General features: G+C 35.2%; 2 protein-coding genes across 2 annotated transcripts in view; both read left to right on the forward strand.

The window, feature by feature from the left end:
* Nucleotides 1-8,906, forward strand: part of LOC112051037 (zinc finger protein 567) — a 47,014-nt gene extending 38,108 nt beyond the window's left edge. The window contains exons 5-7 of the mRNA XM_024089504.2: nucleotides 6,080-6,181; nucleotides 7,175-7,331; nucleotides 7,451-8,906. Coding sequence (XP_023945272.1) covers nucleotides 6,080-6,181; nucleotides 7,175-7,331; nucleotides 7,451-7,678 — 487 coding nt within the window. The 3' untranslated portion in view covers nucleotides 7,679-8,906. The remainder of the gene's footprint in view (nucleotides 1-6,079; nucleotides 6,182-7,174; nucleotides 7,332-7,450) is intronic.
* LOC112051050 (ankyrin repeat domain-containing protein 29) overlaps nucleotides 8,654-22,233 on the forward strand; it is a 40,077-nt gene continuing 26,497 nt past the window's right edge. The window contains exon 1 of the mRNA XM_024089515.2: nucleotides 8,654-8,970. Coding sequence (XP_023945283.1) covers nucleotides 8,959-8,970 — 12 coding nt within the window. The 5' untranslated portion in view covers nucleotides 8,654-8,958. The remainder of the gene's footprint in view (nucleotides 8,971-22,233) is intronic.

Here is a 22,233-nt window from a genome sequence, read left to right on the forward strand (position 1 = left end):
TCAAAACTAATAACTCTCAATATAATACATAATTATAATATCATCATATCATAAATAAAAATACTAAATTTAAATCGTGTGTTATCAATACATAGTGTAACTTCTCTCATCTTTGTGATTTGGGTCAACTGTCGAATAGGGCTGTGTTCAACCCAATGATTATCATGAGAATCTCATATATCCCATATTCATCAATCAATATCCATGCATCTCGGATCTGTAATCAAATATTTTCACACAGTATCACATAGCTCAGTCACTTAATCGTTCAGATAAATATCATACTTGTTTGACAAATAATTTAATTTAACATAACTAGCATACCTAGCATCCAAGAGAAAATCAGTCTATAATTGAATGAACCTTAGACCCGGTACATAAAATGAAATAAAATGTTAAACATGTGTTAATCTATCAATTTACTTTAATTCAGACAAAAGACTCTTTCTCTTAAAGAAATGCTTTTTTTTTAATGATAATAAAGACTTCTTGAAAATATTGCGATTTATGATTGTAATAATTTTAGTATGTAATCCAATCCTAGTAGTTATCACTAGATAAGAAAAGATGATATTTGACTATGTATTGTATAATTATCTTCAGACTACCCCCTTTTTTGTAATAATAGTAGCATAAACCTGTCTTAGACCAGACCACCCCCTTTGTTATATACCTCTAGTTTGCTATCAGAGGTTTTACCTATTCATTAATTTTAGTATATTCTTTTTTTTTTTTATTCTGTTAAATTTCTTTTTTTTTTTTTTTTGGCTATATCCATTAATTATTTTACTGATGTAATGATTTAAGTCTCTATATTGATTCATACTTGATGCAGACCACCCATCAGTTGCATGCAGGTACCAACAACTCGGTGGCGTGCACTTTGTAGATGCACAAATGTACTGACTACCTAAGGACCCAATACAAATCTATATTCAAAACCTATACCACTTAATATGTTGGCCAAGGAATTTTCTAATTTTTTTTTTACCTTTAGTGTACTAGTATACCCTAGTTAAAACCTTATGCACATATCATTGTAACCATCCGAATATATAATTCTAACCACAACCCCATAATAATTACTAATTTTCATAATTATACAAAATGTTGCAATCTAATAAAATGCTAGAAATAAACAAATGAGACATGGATTAAATACACTAGTGTATCTGCAAATAATAAACTGATTGATTGAATCTAAAACAACAGCAATAGTATGGTTAATTTACTTGTATGTAGAATCTATACATCTGCACATGACCATTAATGAAAAGAGAGCCCAACGTCACCCACCCACAAAACTGTCAAAATATGTCTTAGACAAATATTTTACAACCTATTTATGGCAATCTGTGTCTCTTTACTTGAAGTCCATACAGACTGGGCTCTAAGACAATTTGTGATCAATGATATTATTATAATTAATTATTTATTACTCAATTGTCACACAAGTAACTTTTTAATATCACCCTAAAAAAAAATCTCCAATTTAATTAATTATAAGATTTCATTAAGATGAATATCATAATATCTCTTAGTACTCTTGTAGATAAGCCGAATATAATAATATTCATGGATAAGAATCATTTACTGTGTTGCTGCAGATTGTTAATAACTGTTCTATACTAAATAGGCTGAAGGCATGTTGTCAACGCTTGAATAGTTAAATAGGTTTTCAAACATAACTACAAATTTATTTTTCAAGAAATCTATCAATCCAATTTCTCAAAAGATTTAAAAAAATTTATATTAAGTACATACAGTAATCTACATAATGATATATCTAAGCAAATCCTATCTGAAAATATTGTAATAGCTGTCTCAAAACTTGTTATCAGGTACCTACATCAAGGCCTAAAATAATACTTGAACCATTACATAAAACTTCATATATTTTTAATTTTTATGTTATTCAGTCATAAAAACTCACATATAACAAATGTATAGTTTGAAGTTACAGGCACAAAAAAAAACAATATTTTAGTTAATTCATTTTAGTCCCATGTCAGCAACGGATGTAATGTAGTTCTATAATTAAGATTTCTCAATATTACATTATGCCAGTGTCCTACATCCTAACAACCCTAGAGTGGTCTGTCTTCATACGTTAATTTCTTGAGCAGTGTGTATGTGTGTGTGTGTGTGTGTACTTTTCACTTAAATGATTTTGGTTTCCTAGATATAGTCATCTAACAAAAATGTTTTGACAATAAGCCAGACAAACTGACAACCTATCAACCATACTTAGTTTCACCTAGTGATTATTTATTCTTTGTAATTTTATTTCATATTAGTCACAACTGAATAATTTATGAGGCTGTTTAATCAAAATAATAAAACTCACCAGACACCTAGTTTAATATATTTAGACATCATTGGTATTTCTCATCCGTCAAACCAACAGGATTCCATCTCATATAACTCTGCAGCTAACACCACACATGCATCTTTGTATTTTGTTATTAATTTACACGTTCTTCTCTGTTCTCTCGCAGTTTTTCAAATAATATCCTCTTATGAGTGCTGTTGGACTGTTTGACTGTTTTGCTCATAAATATCGTCAACATGGTATAAGTGTGTTACGTTTACGTTTCTTCATTCTTGTTAGATATTGTAAGCATCGACAACCGACATCGCATAAATACTTTTACCGGGACCAGTGCGGCGTGGTCCCATAGCCGTCAGTGGTATACATACTTAATGGTTGTACACACGTATGATTTTTATCGCATTTCTCGTAATTTAAACCACTGTTTCCCAAATTCACACTTCATTTAAATGCCGTTACATTTTCTTTCTGTAGATCGACTTTAATGTAGTTAATGACATCGTGTTCGTAGGTACTCTCACTTCTGATAAAAGCAATGGAATAAAATAACACAAGCTGGAATGTATAAACTGTATTTCAAATAACTTATTACTCATTCTTAAACAAATCGTTACTTTTGTAGATGGATAATACATTAATTAAATTTACTCCACGCCACTTAATCGCATGTTCGCCTCTTTTTCATAGAGTATATATCACAATACCCTACCAACCTCAGAATAAAACCATAATCATTAATAAACAGTACAGATTAAAACATTTATCTGGAAGAAGGAGTTTTTATATGTTGTCTTATGTATTTATAATTATTTAAATAATTAAAAATCTAACACTTGCATCAGACGTGTAAATATTAATAAACCAGGTCCAGTTATATGTTTATCATTGCCCTGTTTTGTGTCTTTTCTGTTCATGGAGACTCCTGTCCCTGTTTGTTGTGGTAGTAGTATGACTATGTGACATAGTTCATTTGAGGATGTGCTACATGTTTATTTTGCTTCCAAGCAATGTTTCATTGTAAAGGTCATGGTTGTTGTTAGAAGCACATCTTTCAGTTGGCAGTGCTGTAGTTCTCAACAGGTTCCCGGTTCGATTCAAAGTTCGAGTCAATTTAGGATTTTATACATTCAAAATTTGCTCAGGTCTGTGGTAGGCAACGGCAAAGGTGACCGATCATTTTGGGCCAAGCACGTTACAGAAACTAAAATAATAACGAAAAATCCTTTATTTTATAAAAAATCAAAAGCAGCATGCACAGTTGCTAATATTTTCTAAAATGTTAGTATTTTGTTGAAATCGTGCATTTTTTAATGTAAGTCTACTTGTCCACAATCTTGATTATGCGTCTGTTAAACATTTCGAATCGGATTTGGCTTTAGAATACATATATATTTACTTACGTCTTCGTTTAACAATGGTCTTCTATCTCCCTAAGTTACAAACGTAGATTACCCCGACGAGAGCCAGGTCTTTAAACTTGAGGTCATAACGGGCCGCAAGTCGCCGCTAGCCGCATGAATCAAGCCGCAAGCCATTACAGAAGTTGCATCGCTGCTGGCACTTCGGGCTCAAACGCTGATGATCCAACTTGCGTCGTATCTTTCGCGTTATGGCGCTTCGCTGCATTAATGCACATTCTAGTGTGGGGAAGTGACAATGGGTACATGGAATTACGTTTAGGTACGCTTAGAGGCTATATCGCGTAAATGTTAGAAGGTTCCTTTGAATGTTAGAGCGCCCGCAGATGTATATTGTAAGTTTTCAGACTAAGTCGAGATTCTGATACTTTTTTATCACATTTAGTAATGAGTGCGGCACAAGCACATGGTTCACCTGATGATAAATGGAATACCATTGCCAAGAACGGAGTAACACTTCGGAAGGCACTCGTATTAGTAATTCTTCCTACGTTAAGTTGGAAGGATTTGGGAAAACCACTTCAAAAAGCTTTTACAAGATACTCGTATCTACTGCTTCGAAAACTGAGTTTTTTACTGTACTGTCGACTCGACACTCGATTGAAGGATCTAGATAGTGATGTGTGTCCAAATATTTTTTTTTATTATCTCAGGGTAACGTGTGGTAATGGCAAACGAAAGAATTTTTTTAACAAAGCCCCAAAATAAGAAGCGTAACTTTTTAATGAACTTCTTGACACAACGTCGAAATCAAACAATTTTTAATAAACCATAGATTTAATGCAAAATAAACATTACGATAATTATATAAAAACTAGCGGACGCCCGCGACTTCGTCCGCGTGGAATTTAGTTTTTCACAAATCCCTCGGGAACCATGGATTTTTCCGGGATATATATCTTAATACCAAATTTCAGCTAATTCAGTTCACTAGTTGAGGCGTGAAAGAGTAACAAACATTCATATCATCAAAATCATCAGTTTTCGCAAATCTCGGGAAACAATGGATTTTTTCGGGATAAAAAGTAGCCTATGTGTTAATCCAGAGTAAAATCTATTTTCATTCCAAATTGCAGCCAAATCGCTTCAGTAGCCGCAGCGTAAAAGAGGAACAAACATACTTACACACTTTTACACACAAACTTTTGCCTTTATAATATTAGTAGTATAAGTAGGATTAAATATAATTAACCAATTACGGACTCCGTGCTAGGTAGAACAGAACAGGCTACAGAGTGAAAGGAATCCGTCCACCGTCCATCACATTCCGCGTCGGAGAGAATTCCGCAGCTCGACAGGCGACGGAGAGTCCGCGCGGAAAATTATGTAATTACCGCGCGAGACTATTTATTACCTGTTTAATAGATTTACTTGTCTGATTACATCAGTGTGGGACGAAATGGATTGAGAGAGAGGATTAAAGTTTTAAAAGGAAAAGATTACGAAATCAAATTGTAGACATACGTTTTTTTTAAATGGAATTGTGCCTATCTACTAATTTCGACATAAGTTTTTTCAACTCCAAATCTACTGGACCGAAGTGTGCGATCAAATCAATTCCTATGACCCAAACGCAAAGATGTGACATGAATAGACGAAATCTGGAAATTTCCATCTGGGGGCATTTGGGGGCAAAATGAAAAGTTTTACAAAAAGGCATTGTATGACATATCAAATAAGAAAGTTTGATATGGGGGTCTTAAATGTATTATTTATTTTTTGCAATTTTAAAATACATACTTTCCAAGTATAAGAGAAAGACGGAAATTAATCATCTCCGAAAGTACTGAACCTATTATTTTTTTTCTTTTTCAACTTAGATTACAGGATAACTTCTATGCAGTCCATGATATAAAGGTCTCTTTTGGGGGGGGCAAGCAATGATAAACTCAAAAGTCGAACTCAAACACAAAATTCATTTATTTCAATTAGGCTTACTTTACAAGCACTTTTGAAACGTCAAGTTATGTTATGATTTAATGGTGATAATTAAAGTCGAAAACTTAAAATTATATTTACCATTTCCAAATGGGCCTAGGTCCGAGAAGAGCCCACAAGAAACTCAGCCAAAGTTATTTTTAAATACTTAGATTAATTTTATGTTTACACCTTAGAGCTAAGCTAAGCTAAGCAAACGTAAGCCACTTCTGTGACAATGTGAGCGTAAGAGCTAAATTAATTAATTACCCTCGTCGCCACGTACACAAGCGTCCTAATCGTAACGTAGCGATGCGTCAAGGGCTCCCATTTCGGGGCACATAAAACGGCTTACAACTCCTGCGGCTGCACACTATCTGTGTGCTATAAATCTATGTTCTAATGATTCCAGGTTCGCATTAACCCGCCACGTCTCGGCGTGCGAGGTAGACGAGAGACGCTGTCCTCACGACCAGTGCTCCTACATAGCGTCCACTGCCGCACAACTCAATAGGTATCACTTATTTATTTACATCAAAATCTATACATAATGACCTAATTCAGAAACACTAGTTTTCTGAAGTATAGTGTAGTAGAAATAGTGTAGTTAAAGATATTCTAGATCGTGTGGCAAAAACTGAGCGTACTTACGCAAGATACAAACCATGTTTTTGTTATGTTATATTATTACTAGCTGACACCACGCGGTTTCACTCGCGTGGTTCCTGTTCCTGTGGGAATACGGGGATATCATATAGCCTATAGCCTTCCTCAATAAATGGGCTATTTAACACTGAAAGAATTTTTCAAATCGGACCAGTAGTTCCTGAGATTATCGCGTTCAATCAAACAAACAAACTCTTCAGCTTTATAATATTAGTATAGATTACAATTTAGGATTGTTTACACATTACAAGTAATAGAAGTTCTGTCTGTGAATCGCTAAGTAACGGTTTTTTTGGTTAATAGTAAAATGTCACACGCTTCCCTTCGTATCATAATGCGTTGATGTTGTGCTGCGAAGCCTTCCTCCGCCTTCCGAAATTAGAACATCTGTACTAAAAAAACAATTGAATTGAAACAGCCACCTATCGTAGATTCGTTCAACTACTATTACAGCGCCTTACTTCACATGATAATTCATCCCTACGTCACTAGATGGCGCACTTTCGTTCATCACAAAGAGTTTTAAAATATATTAACAGATGGCGCTGCACAAAATTCTTATGAGCTTAATAGACTAACTGTCCCGTTGGACGTTCGTTGGTCCAGTGGTTACGGTTAGTCTATGTAATTTCGAATCACGAGGTCCTGGGTCGAGCTATAAAAAATTATTTAAGCTTTTCTTTCTTATAAGAAATTTTCAGTTAATTTGGGAGTTGGGATAATTGGTTGTGCTATAGCCCCGTGCCTCCATATCCCATCTCCTACAAGGAACTAAGCCTGGCTCTGTAATAGGATTTTAAATAGGCTGATAATGATGATGGTTACACTAAGTTGTTTACAGACACCGTCGCACACACGGAGACCGTCTCAAGCAGTACGACTGTTCGCTGTGCTCATTTAAAACGGAGCAGGCGAGCCATCTGAAGAGACACCTGGTGTGCCACGAGGGAGTCAAGCCGTACGCCTGTCCGCACTGCGAGTTCACGTGTGGCAGTTTGGTGAGTGCCTATTTATTTATTTACTTGTTTGTCTATGTTCTTTTTCCTGAATAAATTGATATTTTAGTAGCCCATAGTTGGTCGTTCATATGACTGAGCTGATGATGCTGCTGTTCCAGGAGAACCTTCGCAAGCACGTTCTCCGCAGCGGCCGTCACCCCGGGCTGCCGCTGTACATCTGCCGCGCGCCGACCGCATGCGGCTACCGGACCGACCGCGCGGCGCAGCTGCGGGCGCACTACCTCGCCGCGCACGGCGACGCATACGACGCGAAGAGCGCGCTTGAAGCCGTCAAACGACATTTGATGACAGACACACAGACGGCTAAAGATATACCTAATAGCTAATAATAACTCTTGATGAGTTATACCTTGTACATTAATATATGTACTTATTATGTATTCTTTGGTTATACCTACACAATTGAATTTAAAAAAAAATCTTGACAAGTGCGAATTGGACTCTCCCACCGAAGGATACTACTTATGACAATGATGTTTAAATAGCATAAAATTATCATTGACTTATGATCATATAAATAGTTTAGGAATCCCGAATTTTAGTCCTGTCTTTTAAAATTTAATTCGAAATTATTGTATAAGTACCTAGATTTAAAAAAATTCTTGTACTTGAGGTCTATCTCGATGTTACTTGGCAAAATTCAAAGTTTTAGGTCAACGGACATACCAGAGTTTTAATTCCCCTGAGTGTTAAAATACACGTCTTTTGCTGAATAAATGGCCGTTACTTTACTTATATGTATGGTAGACCGTAGACCTGAGTTATGGGATTAATCTTTGGATTAAATTCAAAATAAACAGTAATTATTGACTATGATATTTTCATTGTTATTAAAGATATTTACATTCGTAATACTTACTTATCTGTTTTACTAGGATAAAGTTATCTCGTGAGCTGAATTTATTAGCTTACACGTTTCCCTTCGAATAAAGGATCAATACCTGATTCAAGAGATATAAAATTTATAGTAGGAAAAAGTCCTATTACATGTAATCATTTGGTTTAAATTTAAGTCTGCGTACGCCATCTGTTCATAGATATGGAAACTTCACAAGTATTTTATTACACACGTAGATGGCGTTACGAGCTTTGATTGAAATCTGTTAATGAATAATTATTATATTATTAATGAATATAATCATGGTTTGATTATGGTATAAGGTGCAAAATAAACTTTTAGTTTATATATCAATAACTACTATGAGGAAGTTTAGATCTTAAATAGAAATTTAGAACAGCAACACTGGTTTTGTATTGCAGATTTGCAGCTAGCAACACTGTTTTAACTAACGTCAAACGCGATAGGTGCGGTGGGCGCGTAAAGTGAATCGAGGGAAAAAAATCGTGCGACTTGCGCTGTGCGCTCGTATTTACAGCAAAATAAATAACTGGGGACCTCGGAGTTCGATCGTCTCGACAATAATTTATTACAAGATCGGAATGAAGTAATTCTCAAAACATAAAATTACGTAATCTTATGGTTGTGTGTCTTTTAGTGTTGTGTATGTAAATAAACAATTATTTTTCAATAATAAAACTATTTAATTCGTTGAACGATGACTGTTAATTCCTGAATTCCATTAGCAGTTTATTGGTTGAAGCAAAAATGTCTTTAAAGGTAAGTGTATTTCACAAAATACTATTATATTTTGCGGGTATATTAATAAATTATTTCCTTAATATTGACTGCATTGCAGTGCATTTTATTGGCGCTCGTAAATTTGTTTACGATCCAGTGTTTCCGATGGATGCATCTTTGGTCTGCATATTTCATTTAATACTATTTGTCAATAAGTTCTGAAATATACCTATTTATATATGTTTAGGTAGGTACCGCCACATTCTTCGACAGTTTGATCTTCATCAATGAATTTTAAATTTATCAAGATATATATTTTGATGCATTCAAAATTAAGTTAAATATAATTTACAAGGGTTGAGTTGATATTTCTTGAAGGTAGGTACTTTATTTTAGAGAAGATATTAATACTTACTCAGACAACAACAATTTTTAAATATTATTTAAGTATTTACTATTAATATTAATAAATAAATCACATAGCCTCATCTATGGTGGACAGAAAATAAAATACAATTAAAATTTGTTCCATTGAAGCTGTGATAGGAGTAGTTTCATGACTAAAGGACCCAGATCCCAAAGTTTTGGGTTCGATCTCAAATTATTGCTAACACGGTTACTTGCTTATTTTGAGGGAAATGTGATGAATATTTATCATTAATAGATCATCTTTAAAGTTATAGTAAATGTTCTTTAGAAAAAATAATACCTAAGGGCAAGAGAAACAAATCATTTTTCATTTCAATATTACAATAAAAAAAAACTGACCTTCATTTGTGAAGGTCAGTTTTTTTTTGTCCTCTCATGTCCTCACTAATTTCCTGTTTGTATTTGTTAGTCATTAGTCATAATTAATAAAAACCAAAATGTAGTTACTTATTATTTATTTTTATGCTAGAGATTGGTAGCAATCATATATCTTACTGATGGTAAGCAATAATGCAACATTATGATGGAATTAGCTTACCTAGAAAATGCCTATTGGTAATGTAATGTTATTTAGATAATATTTTTTCATAACTTGTACTCATTTCACTTATTTTATGACCTACGGGAAACCTATGGTAACTCATAAAATTTATAGGCCATATTTTTTATTTATATGTTCAACATTCTTACAGCACCTGTATATTCAGATCATAATGTTCCCACAGCAAAGAAAACATGTGGACAAATTATTTAAAAGGTTAACATGTTCTTCACATGGTCAAGATATTTTTCCCATACTTCAGAATAAATTCTAGTGTTTAATAGGTCAGTCAGTTTTTCCATGTTCCGTGGTAATGCAATAAATTCTTACTTTCTTGTTTTTTCACCATTATTCTTATATGGTTGTATGGCGAGGGTGGCGCCGGGTAACTTCGCCAACAGGTTTTATAAACCAGTCTGAAGCATTGCTACTGTACTGTAAAATCATCTAGAAATAATGATGTCTCAATATGTATATAAATAAAATTAAAGTGTCTCTCTGTGAATTCAAAATTAAGTTTTCTCAAGTTAAGTATTATAAAACAATCAAGCGTTTTAAAATTTTTGTCTGTCTGTTAGTCGGGGATAATCTTTAACGACTGAACCAATTATAACAGGAGTTTCATTGGCAGATTTAGATAGATATTGAGCAACATATTGGCTACTTTTATCTCGAAAAAAAACCATAGTTGAAACCGCCGGATTGATGAAAAATTTTACGTGGACGAAGTCGCGGGCGTCCGCTAGTCTGCAATAAAAACTTTCTGATGTCTTAATCAGTATTTGGATCAACAAATTCAGAGACATGTACGTGAGCCAAATAATTGTGCAGTATCCAAAATATACGTCTACTTTGCAAAGTTTTTTATTATTCTTTACAAGTTGGCCCTTGACTACAATCTCACCTGATGACAAGTGATGATGCAATCTAAGGTGCTAGTGGACTAACTTGTTAGGAGGAGGATGAAAATTCACACCCTTTTTGGTTTCTACACAACATCGTACGCGAACGCTAAATCGCTTGGCTTGATTTAACATTAGGTATAGGATGCCAGCGAATCTGCTTCTGTATTAAAACCCTTATAGGTTCTCTTAGGTATCTACTTACCTACGAGTTTCTTCCTTATTAGTTTCTTGTACTTCAACATAAGCGTTGGTTAAAATTGAAAAAAAAAACATTTTTTTTGGTTTGTCTCGTAATATCGAGGTCGATTGTTTGGTAACCGAATTCTCAAAACGTTTATTTCATGCGATGTTTACAGATACCTTTCCCACAGATGAAGTAGGTATTTGCTCACTCTCGAGTTGAGCTACAGCCGGCGAGGGTGGCGAGTGGTGCCATATTTAGCGTCCTGCCCGACCTGTTCCTAAACCAGTCCGACACTCAGTCACTGAACCGCGAAATCATCTGGAAGGACACTTTATTGTATCGAACTATGGGAGATAGAGATACATAGTATACGAGTATGTGCTCTTATTAAACTTGCTCGAATATAGCAAATACTTATCTCGTGTACTTACTTATTTTTATGAACTGCTAGCGGACGCTCGCGGCTTCGCCCGCGAGGAGTTTTAGTCACAAATCCCTAATTTTAGCCCTAATCGCTTCAGTAGTAGCGGCGTTAAAGAGTAACAAACGTCCAAAGAAACATACATCTATACAAACTTTCGCGTTTATAATATTAGTAGGATAGGATTACCATAATCAAACGTTCTTGGTAGATTTTCAGAAAAAAATCCATGAAATTCTTTCAATATTTGTATCCATCTCTTCTATCACATTTTATAATTCGAGGTGTCAATTAATTTATTCCTCCAATACCAAATATGCATTATAGCTAAGCAGGACTTAGCTTTATTGCATTTAGTTATTCATAGTCTGCTGTCAACTGTGGGTACGACCGCGACGGTCGACAATAAGACCAGCATATGAGGAACAAACTCAAGAACCCTGGGGGTTTAAGACGACCCCATAACCGTACAGCTGAGATTGAGACTATACTAAAGACCTTACAATATGTTAAATAAATGTTAGGGTTGTTTACATTATAAGAGTAGTCACAAACGTATAATCACCATAATCTCGGTAACTGAACAGTCCACACACATCTCTGCGTCGTGATCGTAAACATGACCTCCACTTGACTCTACGTTGTCATTGTTTCGTAAACAACGCAACGGCATTGCTACGATTGCTACAAAATCTCAAGCCGAGATAACTTCAAGATCGCGTGAGATTGCGTACAACTTTTATATTTTCCGTGATCGTTATCAAAACACTTTCTTATTTTAATGTTTTATTTAAAGGTGTTTATTAGTGCTGAGATTTGGCTGATAAGCAAATCATTGTGGTTTTACTTTTACTTTTTTGTTTATTTTTTATCAACTTGATTAGATTAGCTCTAGATTTCGACCGCGAATTCATAAATCCTTTTTTAGGGCTTAACCTTATATATACTTATAGAGGGGACGTCTGACGAGGCCAGACGGGTGATCAGTCCTAATTATGGACCATTCCACCCAATTCCCGTGGTAAAAGGACACAGGTTCACTGGTGTCTCGACAGTGTTCCCCCCTCAAATCTTCCTGTAGCCTTCGTGAACCTAACAATATCCCCTATACTGAGATCTGTCAGGTCTACTTCATTTAATGTATCCTTACCTAGTAACTCCCATCTTACCAGCGCGAACATGGGACACTCAGCTATAAAGTGATAGCTGGTCTCCTCCTCATCACAACCTGGACATGATGAATCTTCTACGATTTTCATTATCTTCAAGTGTCTATTGAGCAGACAATGTCCAGTTGTCATGCCTGCTACCAGTGCTATGTTGGGTCTGCTTTGTAACAGTAGTTGTGTTGTTTTCTTCTTGTCGAATGACTTCAGGAACATTTTTGACTGTCTGCATTTAGTCGAGCTATTCCATCGTGTATTCGATTCTCTTTCTATGATTCCTTCAATAACCCTCTTTATTATTGAGTATGGGATGGGTAGGCAGGGCTCCGGCCCTAGGAACTCGAGACCTGCTCCCATCCTGACTAGTTCATCTGCTTTTTCATTGCCGTAGTTCCCTTGATGTCCAGGAACCCAGGCAATGGTCACTTTAGTCCTTTCAGCCAGAGAGTTCAATATGTTCTTACACTCTCTTACTAGGGCTGATGTGGTATCATTTCTTTTAAGCGCTTTTAGTGCAGCTTGACTATCACTATATATAACAATTTCTTTGGTTTCTATATCTGCTAAGTCCATCAAATCGAAGGCACAAACCATAATGGCGTATGTCTCTGCTTGGAAGACGCTTGCAAATTTGCCTTAACTGGGCTTAACCTTACTTGTTGTACAAAAGGAGTATGTGCCAGTAGGTTTATATGTGAATTTGATACCATATAGTAGCTATATTTAATTTGTCCGCTATAATTTCACGGCCATTTTCTCCGAAGACCGTTATAGGTCATTCTAAATATATTCACCCACGCTCATTGAAATGCAAAATGTCTAAAATTGTTCATCCCACGTCTCCCCAGACAGACGCCGTCGCAGACACCGTTAGCGTTCGATGCAAAAATAATTTCTCTAAAATACAAAACTAAATATCTGTCGTTATATAGGTAGGTACCTAATTCTCCACTAATTGGAAAATTGGTCCCAAAGAAATTTTGATTTTACTTAAGGTTTTTTGTTTGGCCTACTTTATAGGTACATAACAAAAATTAAATTGAAAAGTTGATATTGCTAATTTTGTATGGAAACTTTAATTTCAATGGATTTATTAGTTGGTCCGAAATTCCCCAAATCACCGTAGACTTTGGTACCCCATTTGAATTTCACCAGTTGACTGTAGATGAAAAATTACAGACAATCATAAAACGGATCATTGTCATTGTTGATGCCTACTTTTACAGTTAAATCAAATAACTTTGAAAGAAAGATATCGATTATTAAGTAAGTTTGGTAGGCGGTAGTAGATTAATTTTAAAAGGATTACAATATACATACGAGTGTGGCCTCCCCCGACTAGACAGCTCGTCTACGTCGTTAAGTTTTTCCACTGTTCTGTTGTTGATATATCTGCAATACGGTATCATAAATTTTGTGCCTAACCTTGTGCCTTCGTGGATACTCATTGATATTACGGTCTATTTACCCACTGCAAAATTAAAATAAAATTAGATTTAAACACAAGGACCTTTTTGGAACACAGTCAAAAATTAAACTTTATGGGTTTAGGGAAGGGTTGCCAAGCTAAAGGTCTGGCCACTTGAGACATGATTTCTCATGGTATCTCGTAGAAAATATCAAAAGATTACGTTGAATATTCGGATAATTGGATCTGGAGCCTTGTATGAAACCTGCTATCTTCCAAAGTCACCACGGTCAAAACTCCATAATTGGCTAATAATATTGCTTGATCACGGCGGCCAATCTCATGTTGAGATTAACCATATACGCAGGAGATATTACGGTGCACTTGTGTGTGCGCAAGCACAGGTGCACTCTCTATTCCCGCCCTCGCTCTCATAGTCCGATGGCACGGTAGATCGACACTACCAGTGAGAGATGAGGCACAGGACCGATGGTTTTACGTGCTCTTCGAGGCACAGGGGACTGCCAACACCGCCAACTTCCCAACTCCAGGCTACTATGAATATTTTTCTTGTAATAAAATTCCCAATAACGTATTTCTTTATGTTGGCCTGACCCTGACTGATTCGAACCCAAGACCTCATTGTCCGTTGACGAAACAGCTTACCACGGGACCAATGAGGCAGTATAATTAGCTATCGCGCTTACCTATGGCAAAAACTAAGTGTATAGGCATAGAATGGCAAACCATCAGCCTCCATAAAGTGAGGCATGTCTGGCTGTCGCAGCAGGTTGTACTATTAACAAGTTACAATCGAACAAGCACTCATACTATGACGCGCCAAATAGAGTCACGTCCCATAGCATGAGCTTATTTAGAGAGAAAACGCATAACCATCCGCGGACCGTACCGCGTGAGGACCGAGAAATTGGGGTCACACATATTTGTGTCAAAATCGCTGAGAACGCGCGCTGTCACTACTTCTCTCCCTATAAATGGCGACGGTATATCTTGGACACGGCATTCATGTCATACCGTATCATAATATAAGTCTTGATCATGTCTAGATATACTAAATTTATATGAAGCAACGTCCTCGACTTGGTCCTACCCATCTATGTACAATGTACATGTATGTATGTCGGTCGGTCGGTATCAACCCATATTCGGCTCACTGCAGAGCTCGAGTCTCCTCTCAGAGTGAGAGGGGTTAGGCCAATAGTTCACCACGCTGGCCCAATACGGATAGGCAGACTTCACACACGCAGAGAATTAAGAAAATTCTCTGGTATGCAGGTTTCCTCACGATGTTTTCCTTCACCGTTTGAGACACGTGATATTTTAAGTTCTTAAATTACACACAACGGGCCGTGATAGCCCAGTGGATACGACCTCTGCCTCCGATTCCGGAGAGTGTGGGTTCGAATCCGGCCCGAGGCATGCACCTTCAACTTTTCCGTTGTATGTATGTAGCATGTACATATTTTAATGCACGTCAGATGGTGCACTCTACGGTATGTATACCCAATACCAACGATGTTTTAAAATCTTTGTCCCGTACTTAATTAAAGAACGTTCCATTCCACCCCTTAAAAGTTAGATTATTATTGTAGCAGACGAGCGCGTATTAAACCAAACCCCTCTAACTTCAACATACAGAATACACTGTTCTCTCTCTCTTCTATTAACTTCAAAACAATTACTTATTATTAATTAATACTAGCTGACGCCGCGCGGTTTCACCCGCGTGGTTCCCGTTCCCGTAGGAATCCGGGGATAATATATAGCCTATAGCCTTCCTCGATAAATGGGCTATCTAACACTGAAAGAATTTTTCAAATCGGACCAGTAGTTCCTGAGATTAGCGCGTTAAACAAACAAACAAACAAACTCTTATTATATTAGTATAGATTTAGGGCGTTTATTTAAAAGGAAACTATTGATCAATTTTCAGCTAGCTTCAGTAGTTTCAGTTACTAGACGTCAATACAAATGTCAGTCAGTATGTCAGTTATGTGATGCCGTAACAATTTTGTAATGGTAGAACCTTAGCTATGTCGTAATTAAATAGTGACCTCTGTACGGTGACAATTGCCGTCGTGACAATGTCTAACACTATTGCGAAGCTTGGGAACTGCTCAGTAATGACAATGCTGAGTCGTGAGTGCTAACGGGACGTTATGTTACCGGCAATTAGCTAATACCACAGCAGCTTGTTCAAAGAATCATACATTATCAAGCAGACGCCCGTAGTCTTTGTTTGATCTCCTGTTTACCCCCTAAGAATATAACATCCAAATCTTAACAGCTTGTATTTATTCATCATAATTCATATTATGCCAAAATGATTTCTATAAGTCGACTGGGTTGTTCCAAAAAGTAGGACGTATATACAAGCAAACGAAAATTTTCTCAACTCTTCAAAATTACTAATGTCATGATATTTTCTGGTTAGAAAGTAGGTATTTTAAACCGAGTCTGCGTACTTGTACATATGTTTTCTGTGTCTGCGATCTGATTTCTAGGATTGAATTTATCTATGACTGTGTGGTGTCTAATATAAAGTTCATGATCTATATGTTATTAACAACACGGTGATATTGTATGTAAGCGTTAGGAGTTTATTTAATCTATAAAAGAGTCGTCAACACATTAGGGAATAGTACTTCAGTTATAAAAGCACTGCACAGTTGTAGACCCTAAAAATATTCTGGTTTAAAAAAAGTTCTCTCTATCTCGTAGTTCCAGTAGCTTGTCTTTAGTCGTTTCAACCATATGCAAACGCTGTGCACGTCATTTTACTGTTCAGATCTATCACGTAAAACGTTATTAAAAAATCCATATACCCACTACGAACGACTATAATAACGAAAATAAAACCTCGAAAGTAGGTTAAAAAAGTTGTCCATTTCAATATTGAGTAGATGAGACTAGGCAGTTAGCAACCATTTACTACTGCGCGCTAGACATTTCTTTCAATCAAAGAAATTATGAGATAATTGGTCAAGTGTGTCTAATTTGTACGTAGTCTTGACAGCGCTGCACAAACGCACCAAACCGGTCGGTTTACTGTGTCAGCTTCTACAGATGTGCCAACTTTCAAGAACGGTTGTAATATTGCAGTGTAGAGCATTTTAGGACATGATCCTAGAGCATGTCTTACTAGGATACCCGATATAGACGAGGATTGTTCCCTTAAGATCAAGAGCCTTATTTATTTCTTAAAAATTTTCTAAACATCCCGTATGTATATTATTGTATTATAAGCTTACGACATTAAAGGCACATGTTGGTTTTGTGTGGATTACCCGTTACTTAATCCTAAAAATCACACTAATGGTACGATAACAATTCTTGTAGGAGGGAAGACGGATTAATGAATATAACACTATCAAGCACACAGCAATTTCATCAATACCAAAGCCTGCTCCTGGTTATATTTTATTTATTGATGATTGGTTCTGGCTTATTAATTCAGCTTCGATTCTTTTATCGGTTTTTTTTTCGTTCTTGAATGTTTTATAAGACCTGACTGACTTGACTCAGTTGGGGCGATATGCTGACATGCCCTATGCAAGTTTGCACGTCTGTTGACCGTTTAAGGCGCGTTTGGCGTAAAACATTATGACTAATAATAATAATTGATGTTGATAATATTGTTACCGAAAACATAAAGTTAAAAACTTAAAAAAAAAATTCGATGTTTCATAATCTATTTTCAATCTCTTGGCTTGTGGCTAGACCACCTAAATGTTAAGCGCGCCAAATAGGTCAACAACTTCTCGACCTGATAGTACTACGTGGACTGGAAAATCATATTAACAAGTTACGAGATTGATCTAGTACATACCTACGCAAAGACTTTTGGTAAAACAATGTCCATAAGTAGACACTACCATAAGTAGTGTTTTTGAAAAAGATCTTAACACTATAGGCAACGATAATCGTAAGTTTAACCGCTATAAAAAACCTATTCAATATTATGCTAGCCTGTTAAAGTTAAGTAAATGTTTTGTTAAGAGTTTATATCGAGGCATGACAGATACACAGTTAAAATGTGATGTCATTCTTTGATCACTTGATGTTTTGTCATTGAGACACACATATGGCCCATGAATATTCAATTAATATAACTTGTGTTTCAAATAATCCTTGAAACCATCTTCGACCTAAGGAAGTTTAACGTTTATGATATTTAATTAGTTCTCATATGATACCATAAGCCTATTTTAAATTTTGAATTTCTCACTGCAAGGCCAGGCCCTTATGGAAGAGAATTCGGAGCTTAGATCCACCATGCTTCTTTTTTTTGAGATTTCATCTCTCCCCTCCCCATTTTACTCTGTATCATCTTGTCTTTGTTTACCATATTAGTGATTTTACGAGAGAATCCTTTAAGTACCTTTTGTAATGTTTTTGAAGAAAAGAATCAGCTTTCTGAAGGGGTATCCAAACATACTTAATTTTATAGTTATTTGAATTTATTATGAATATTATAAAAGCCAGGTTGAAACTCTCAATAAAACTTGTTATACCTGCGAAGGAAGACAACAATTTATATTGATGTAAATATCTATGCGGACCGTTATTTCCTGCCTCTGATTGCGCAATTTGCTTATAATCGTGACTCGATCTCCTATGCTAAGCAGCTGATGGGTGATTTAAAGCTGACCCTGGCCTTGTTATAAGGTCTCCAAGAAATGCAGCTTACCCTGTTATAAATACGTTATTATTTACAAAAATCAAAAGTTTGCTTGCAGCATGTGCCAGGGTATAAAACTCTTTTGTATTTACATTCATATTTTGGATTACGAGTATATTCTCTTAATATATTTTTTTTTTCAAAAACTGTTTCCTTCTTGTTTCTTTTTGAAACAAAATTGTTACTTCACTCTAATCTCCAAAACAGTATTTTGTTGATCAACAACCCGTACAAAAATCTCTCAAAACAAAATTAAAAAAAAATTACCCAAACTCGACTTTTAGTAATTTTATTCAAATAAACAGATACTAATTTTCTACTTTGTTATTGTAGTAGTTGTTATAGTAGGTGTAGTGTTTATGTATGTGATTCTAATGCTCTTTGGTAAAATGCAAACCTATTGTATATGCTCTAGCTCTAAAGTCATACGCGCAATGCTTTATGCGCTGCCGTCGACTGCGTCCTTTATTATTGATTCGAGGGCTTTTCCGGCCTCTATACGTTCCTCGCTTGAAAGCATTCATAAAAGCGCTTTCATCCACTTCCCCAATGTTTAGGAGTGCCTACCACCCTACCGTAGCTATATTAATAGTGAATAATAATTTATCGTCTCGTAAGCAATACAAAAGAAAAGAAAGAAGGGTTTTGGATGCAGGATGTTAATCAGTAATTTTATGTTAGGTATACATCAGTCGGAATCATATTTAATTTTCATTTTATTGCCAACATTATTTGTTTTAAAATTCCATTTCTTCATAAACATGTTATTGAAATAAATTGAAATCCAAACATTTTTTAACAATTCGGTATTCATTAGCCCATAGTTATTTCCTAACTCTTTAAACCTCAATATTTTGTCAATTAGTATTTTCCGTGGCCTAAGTTGTCACAAGGAACTATAACCACATCTCTTCATCTGTTATGCAGCACAAACAAATCTTGTCTCATTAAAACTCCCACTTGACAGTTTCTTTAGGAGTTCAACTCAAAGAGTTTTATTAACGTCTTTGGCTATTTCCTCTTTAAGATTATACGATTTCCTCATCTGTCGAGTCATTATAACCCATTACTTGCTATTATGTTGTTTTAATATTTTGTTTGTGTTTGGTTAACAATCCATATTGGTACAAGTGTTTCTTTGAACTCTATATCTACCTACAATTTTTGTTAAACTGTTTTTGTTCTAAAATATTTCTGAAATTTAATATTTTGGCACTTTATTTATACCTTTTCCAGTATGTTTAAACGATAATTTTGTTCATCATATGAATTCATAGTAATTCTAGTTTGCGAATCAAATTGTTACACGGATATAAGCATATCTTGATAATGTGATCGATTTAGTTTTATCTCAGAGCTCTTACATCACAAATTCCTAAGCGATAATCTATTATTGCTTCTTTTAGGATGCCGAAGCAACGTTTTATTTTTGGCAAACTCTTGAAATTCCTAAACCTTTTACAAGGTTAAAGTGTTAGTGAAAAAAAATCTCATTTCTCTTTATCTACAAGGTTAGAAATTCATAAAGTAAAACTTTTAGAGACTTGGACTCGTTCATTTCAATTATTCAAATTTTTGTGTTCCAAAGAAAGTGAAACCTTATTATGTTTAAAGCTTTGGTGAAGGTAGCAAGTTGTTAAGCAGTTAGTTCAATTTATTATGAAGTGATTTACATTTAGATAAATGTTTACAAGAAAATTTCTAATTCCAAATTAAGTGCAATCCGATAAGAGCTTCGGTCAGGTTTAAGCGGTGTATCTATTTCGACAATCGGCGACTGCTACAAGTTGCACAACGCTATGATAGCTTGACCTTTGAGTTCTAATTAACTAAAACAAGCGGCGTGTTACGTGTTGAGAGGTACTACTAATGTTACAATTAAAAGATTAACTGCAGATTAGAGAAAGCCAATTAACTATTGTAACGATAGATCTTCGACATAGAAACATTTAATACACAACTAAGAGTATATTAAAGATTTGTTTGGATGCAATTTGAGAACGCAGACAACATGTTTATCAATAGGGCGTTTTATTTATTTATTGGCTAAAATACAATTTTGTCAAAGATAGTTACAACATAGCTATGAGTAAGTCTTATCAATTTAAAAATGCAGTTAATTTGAAAATCAGTTTTCAATAAGTTAACAACTATCAAAAAAAATGTTAGCTTAGTGGAAACCGCACAAATTCTTACCCGAACAAATAAATCTCTTGGAATTCTTATTACTTACTCTTTGTGTAACCTTAAATTGAATTCAGAAACATTGCATTATTTAATTCCCGTTGCACAAAAGTTAAAAGTCACTGAGAGTTCAACGTCCCTTCAGCCGTGCCCTAACGTTTGTCCGACAATGCATCCAAACAGTCACTGTTGCGTAATGCTTCAGTGCAATCGCAACGGGTAATTATTCACTATCGTACAGTTGATTTGTTCAACATATTGTATTACATATGAAAATATCAATTAATCAATCAATCAATCTATCAATCAATCAATCAATTTATTTATTTGCAGATACAAATCACAATCACAATATAAGATCAAACGAACTTAGTGAAGTTCGATCATTATTATATGAGTCGCTTTATTCGAAGATACAATATTAACTAGGTAGTTACTTTTATCCGATAGGCATAATTCGCACTTTAGAGAATCGATTTTCAATCGATACAAATCCTTTTTTTTTTTTTTTTTTTACACTGGCCTTACAACTCATTCTTTTTAGAGTTATTCGTAAATAAATAAATGAAAATTTTTCATTTTGGTTGTGGGTGGGTGGGTACTTTGTATCTTCGAATAAAGCGACTCATATAATAATGATCGAACTTCACTAAGTTCGTTTGATCTTATATTATATGTTCGTCGCTTTATTCTTCAGATACAATATTAACTAGGTAGATGTTCAGAGAAGAAGATGTTTTTTCGATAAAACATTCAGTTATTGAAATGAAAAATCTTCTATTTATTTACCACTTGGACGAAAAACATTCGCGATTGCTAAGCGAATATTACATAAATAATGAAACCGAATGGGAGTACATTAATCAGAAAACTTACAAAGTTAAGATGAAATTAACATTAATCAACTATTTATGAAGTTTACAAACTGATCGAGCAAATGTTTCTTCATCGACCAATGGGCGGTTACATGAACCGGGCAAAAGTCGAGGAAGAGCTCGTCCAGTCAACCGACTTCCGTATGGTGTCTTATGCACACCCCTGCTAAGGCTGCCACCGAAGTGGAAGTGTGACGAGTGCTGTGTACGCCCAATATCAAGATAACGATGCCGTTCTCATCAACTTTCTGCTTTAATTATAGCATGCGACGTTACTTTTTAAAAATCAAATAACTGGTTATAGTTGACTAAATATTTCCGCATTATTTGCGTAGTAAGAAGGTAATTTTCTACGCCCATAAGGTTTAAGCTGGTCATAATTATGTTAGACTTTTCAATGAAATACGGAAAGAAACGTATTGGCTGCTTTAAGCTCTTTAAATTATTATTAAGTCCGATATACACGGCTTTTACTAAATTTACTGGT

Source organism: Bicyclus anynana, chromosome 5 (assembly GCF_947172395.1).
Source record: "Bicyclus anynana chromosome 5, ilBicAnyn1.1, whole genome shotgun sequence".
Taxonomy (NCBI): domain Eukaryota; kingdom Metazoa; phylum Arthropoda; class Insecta; order Lepidoptera; family Nymphalidae; genus Bicyclus; species Bicyclus anynana.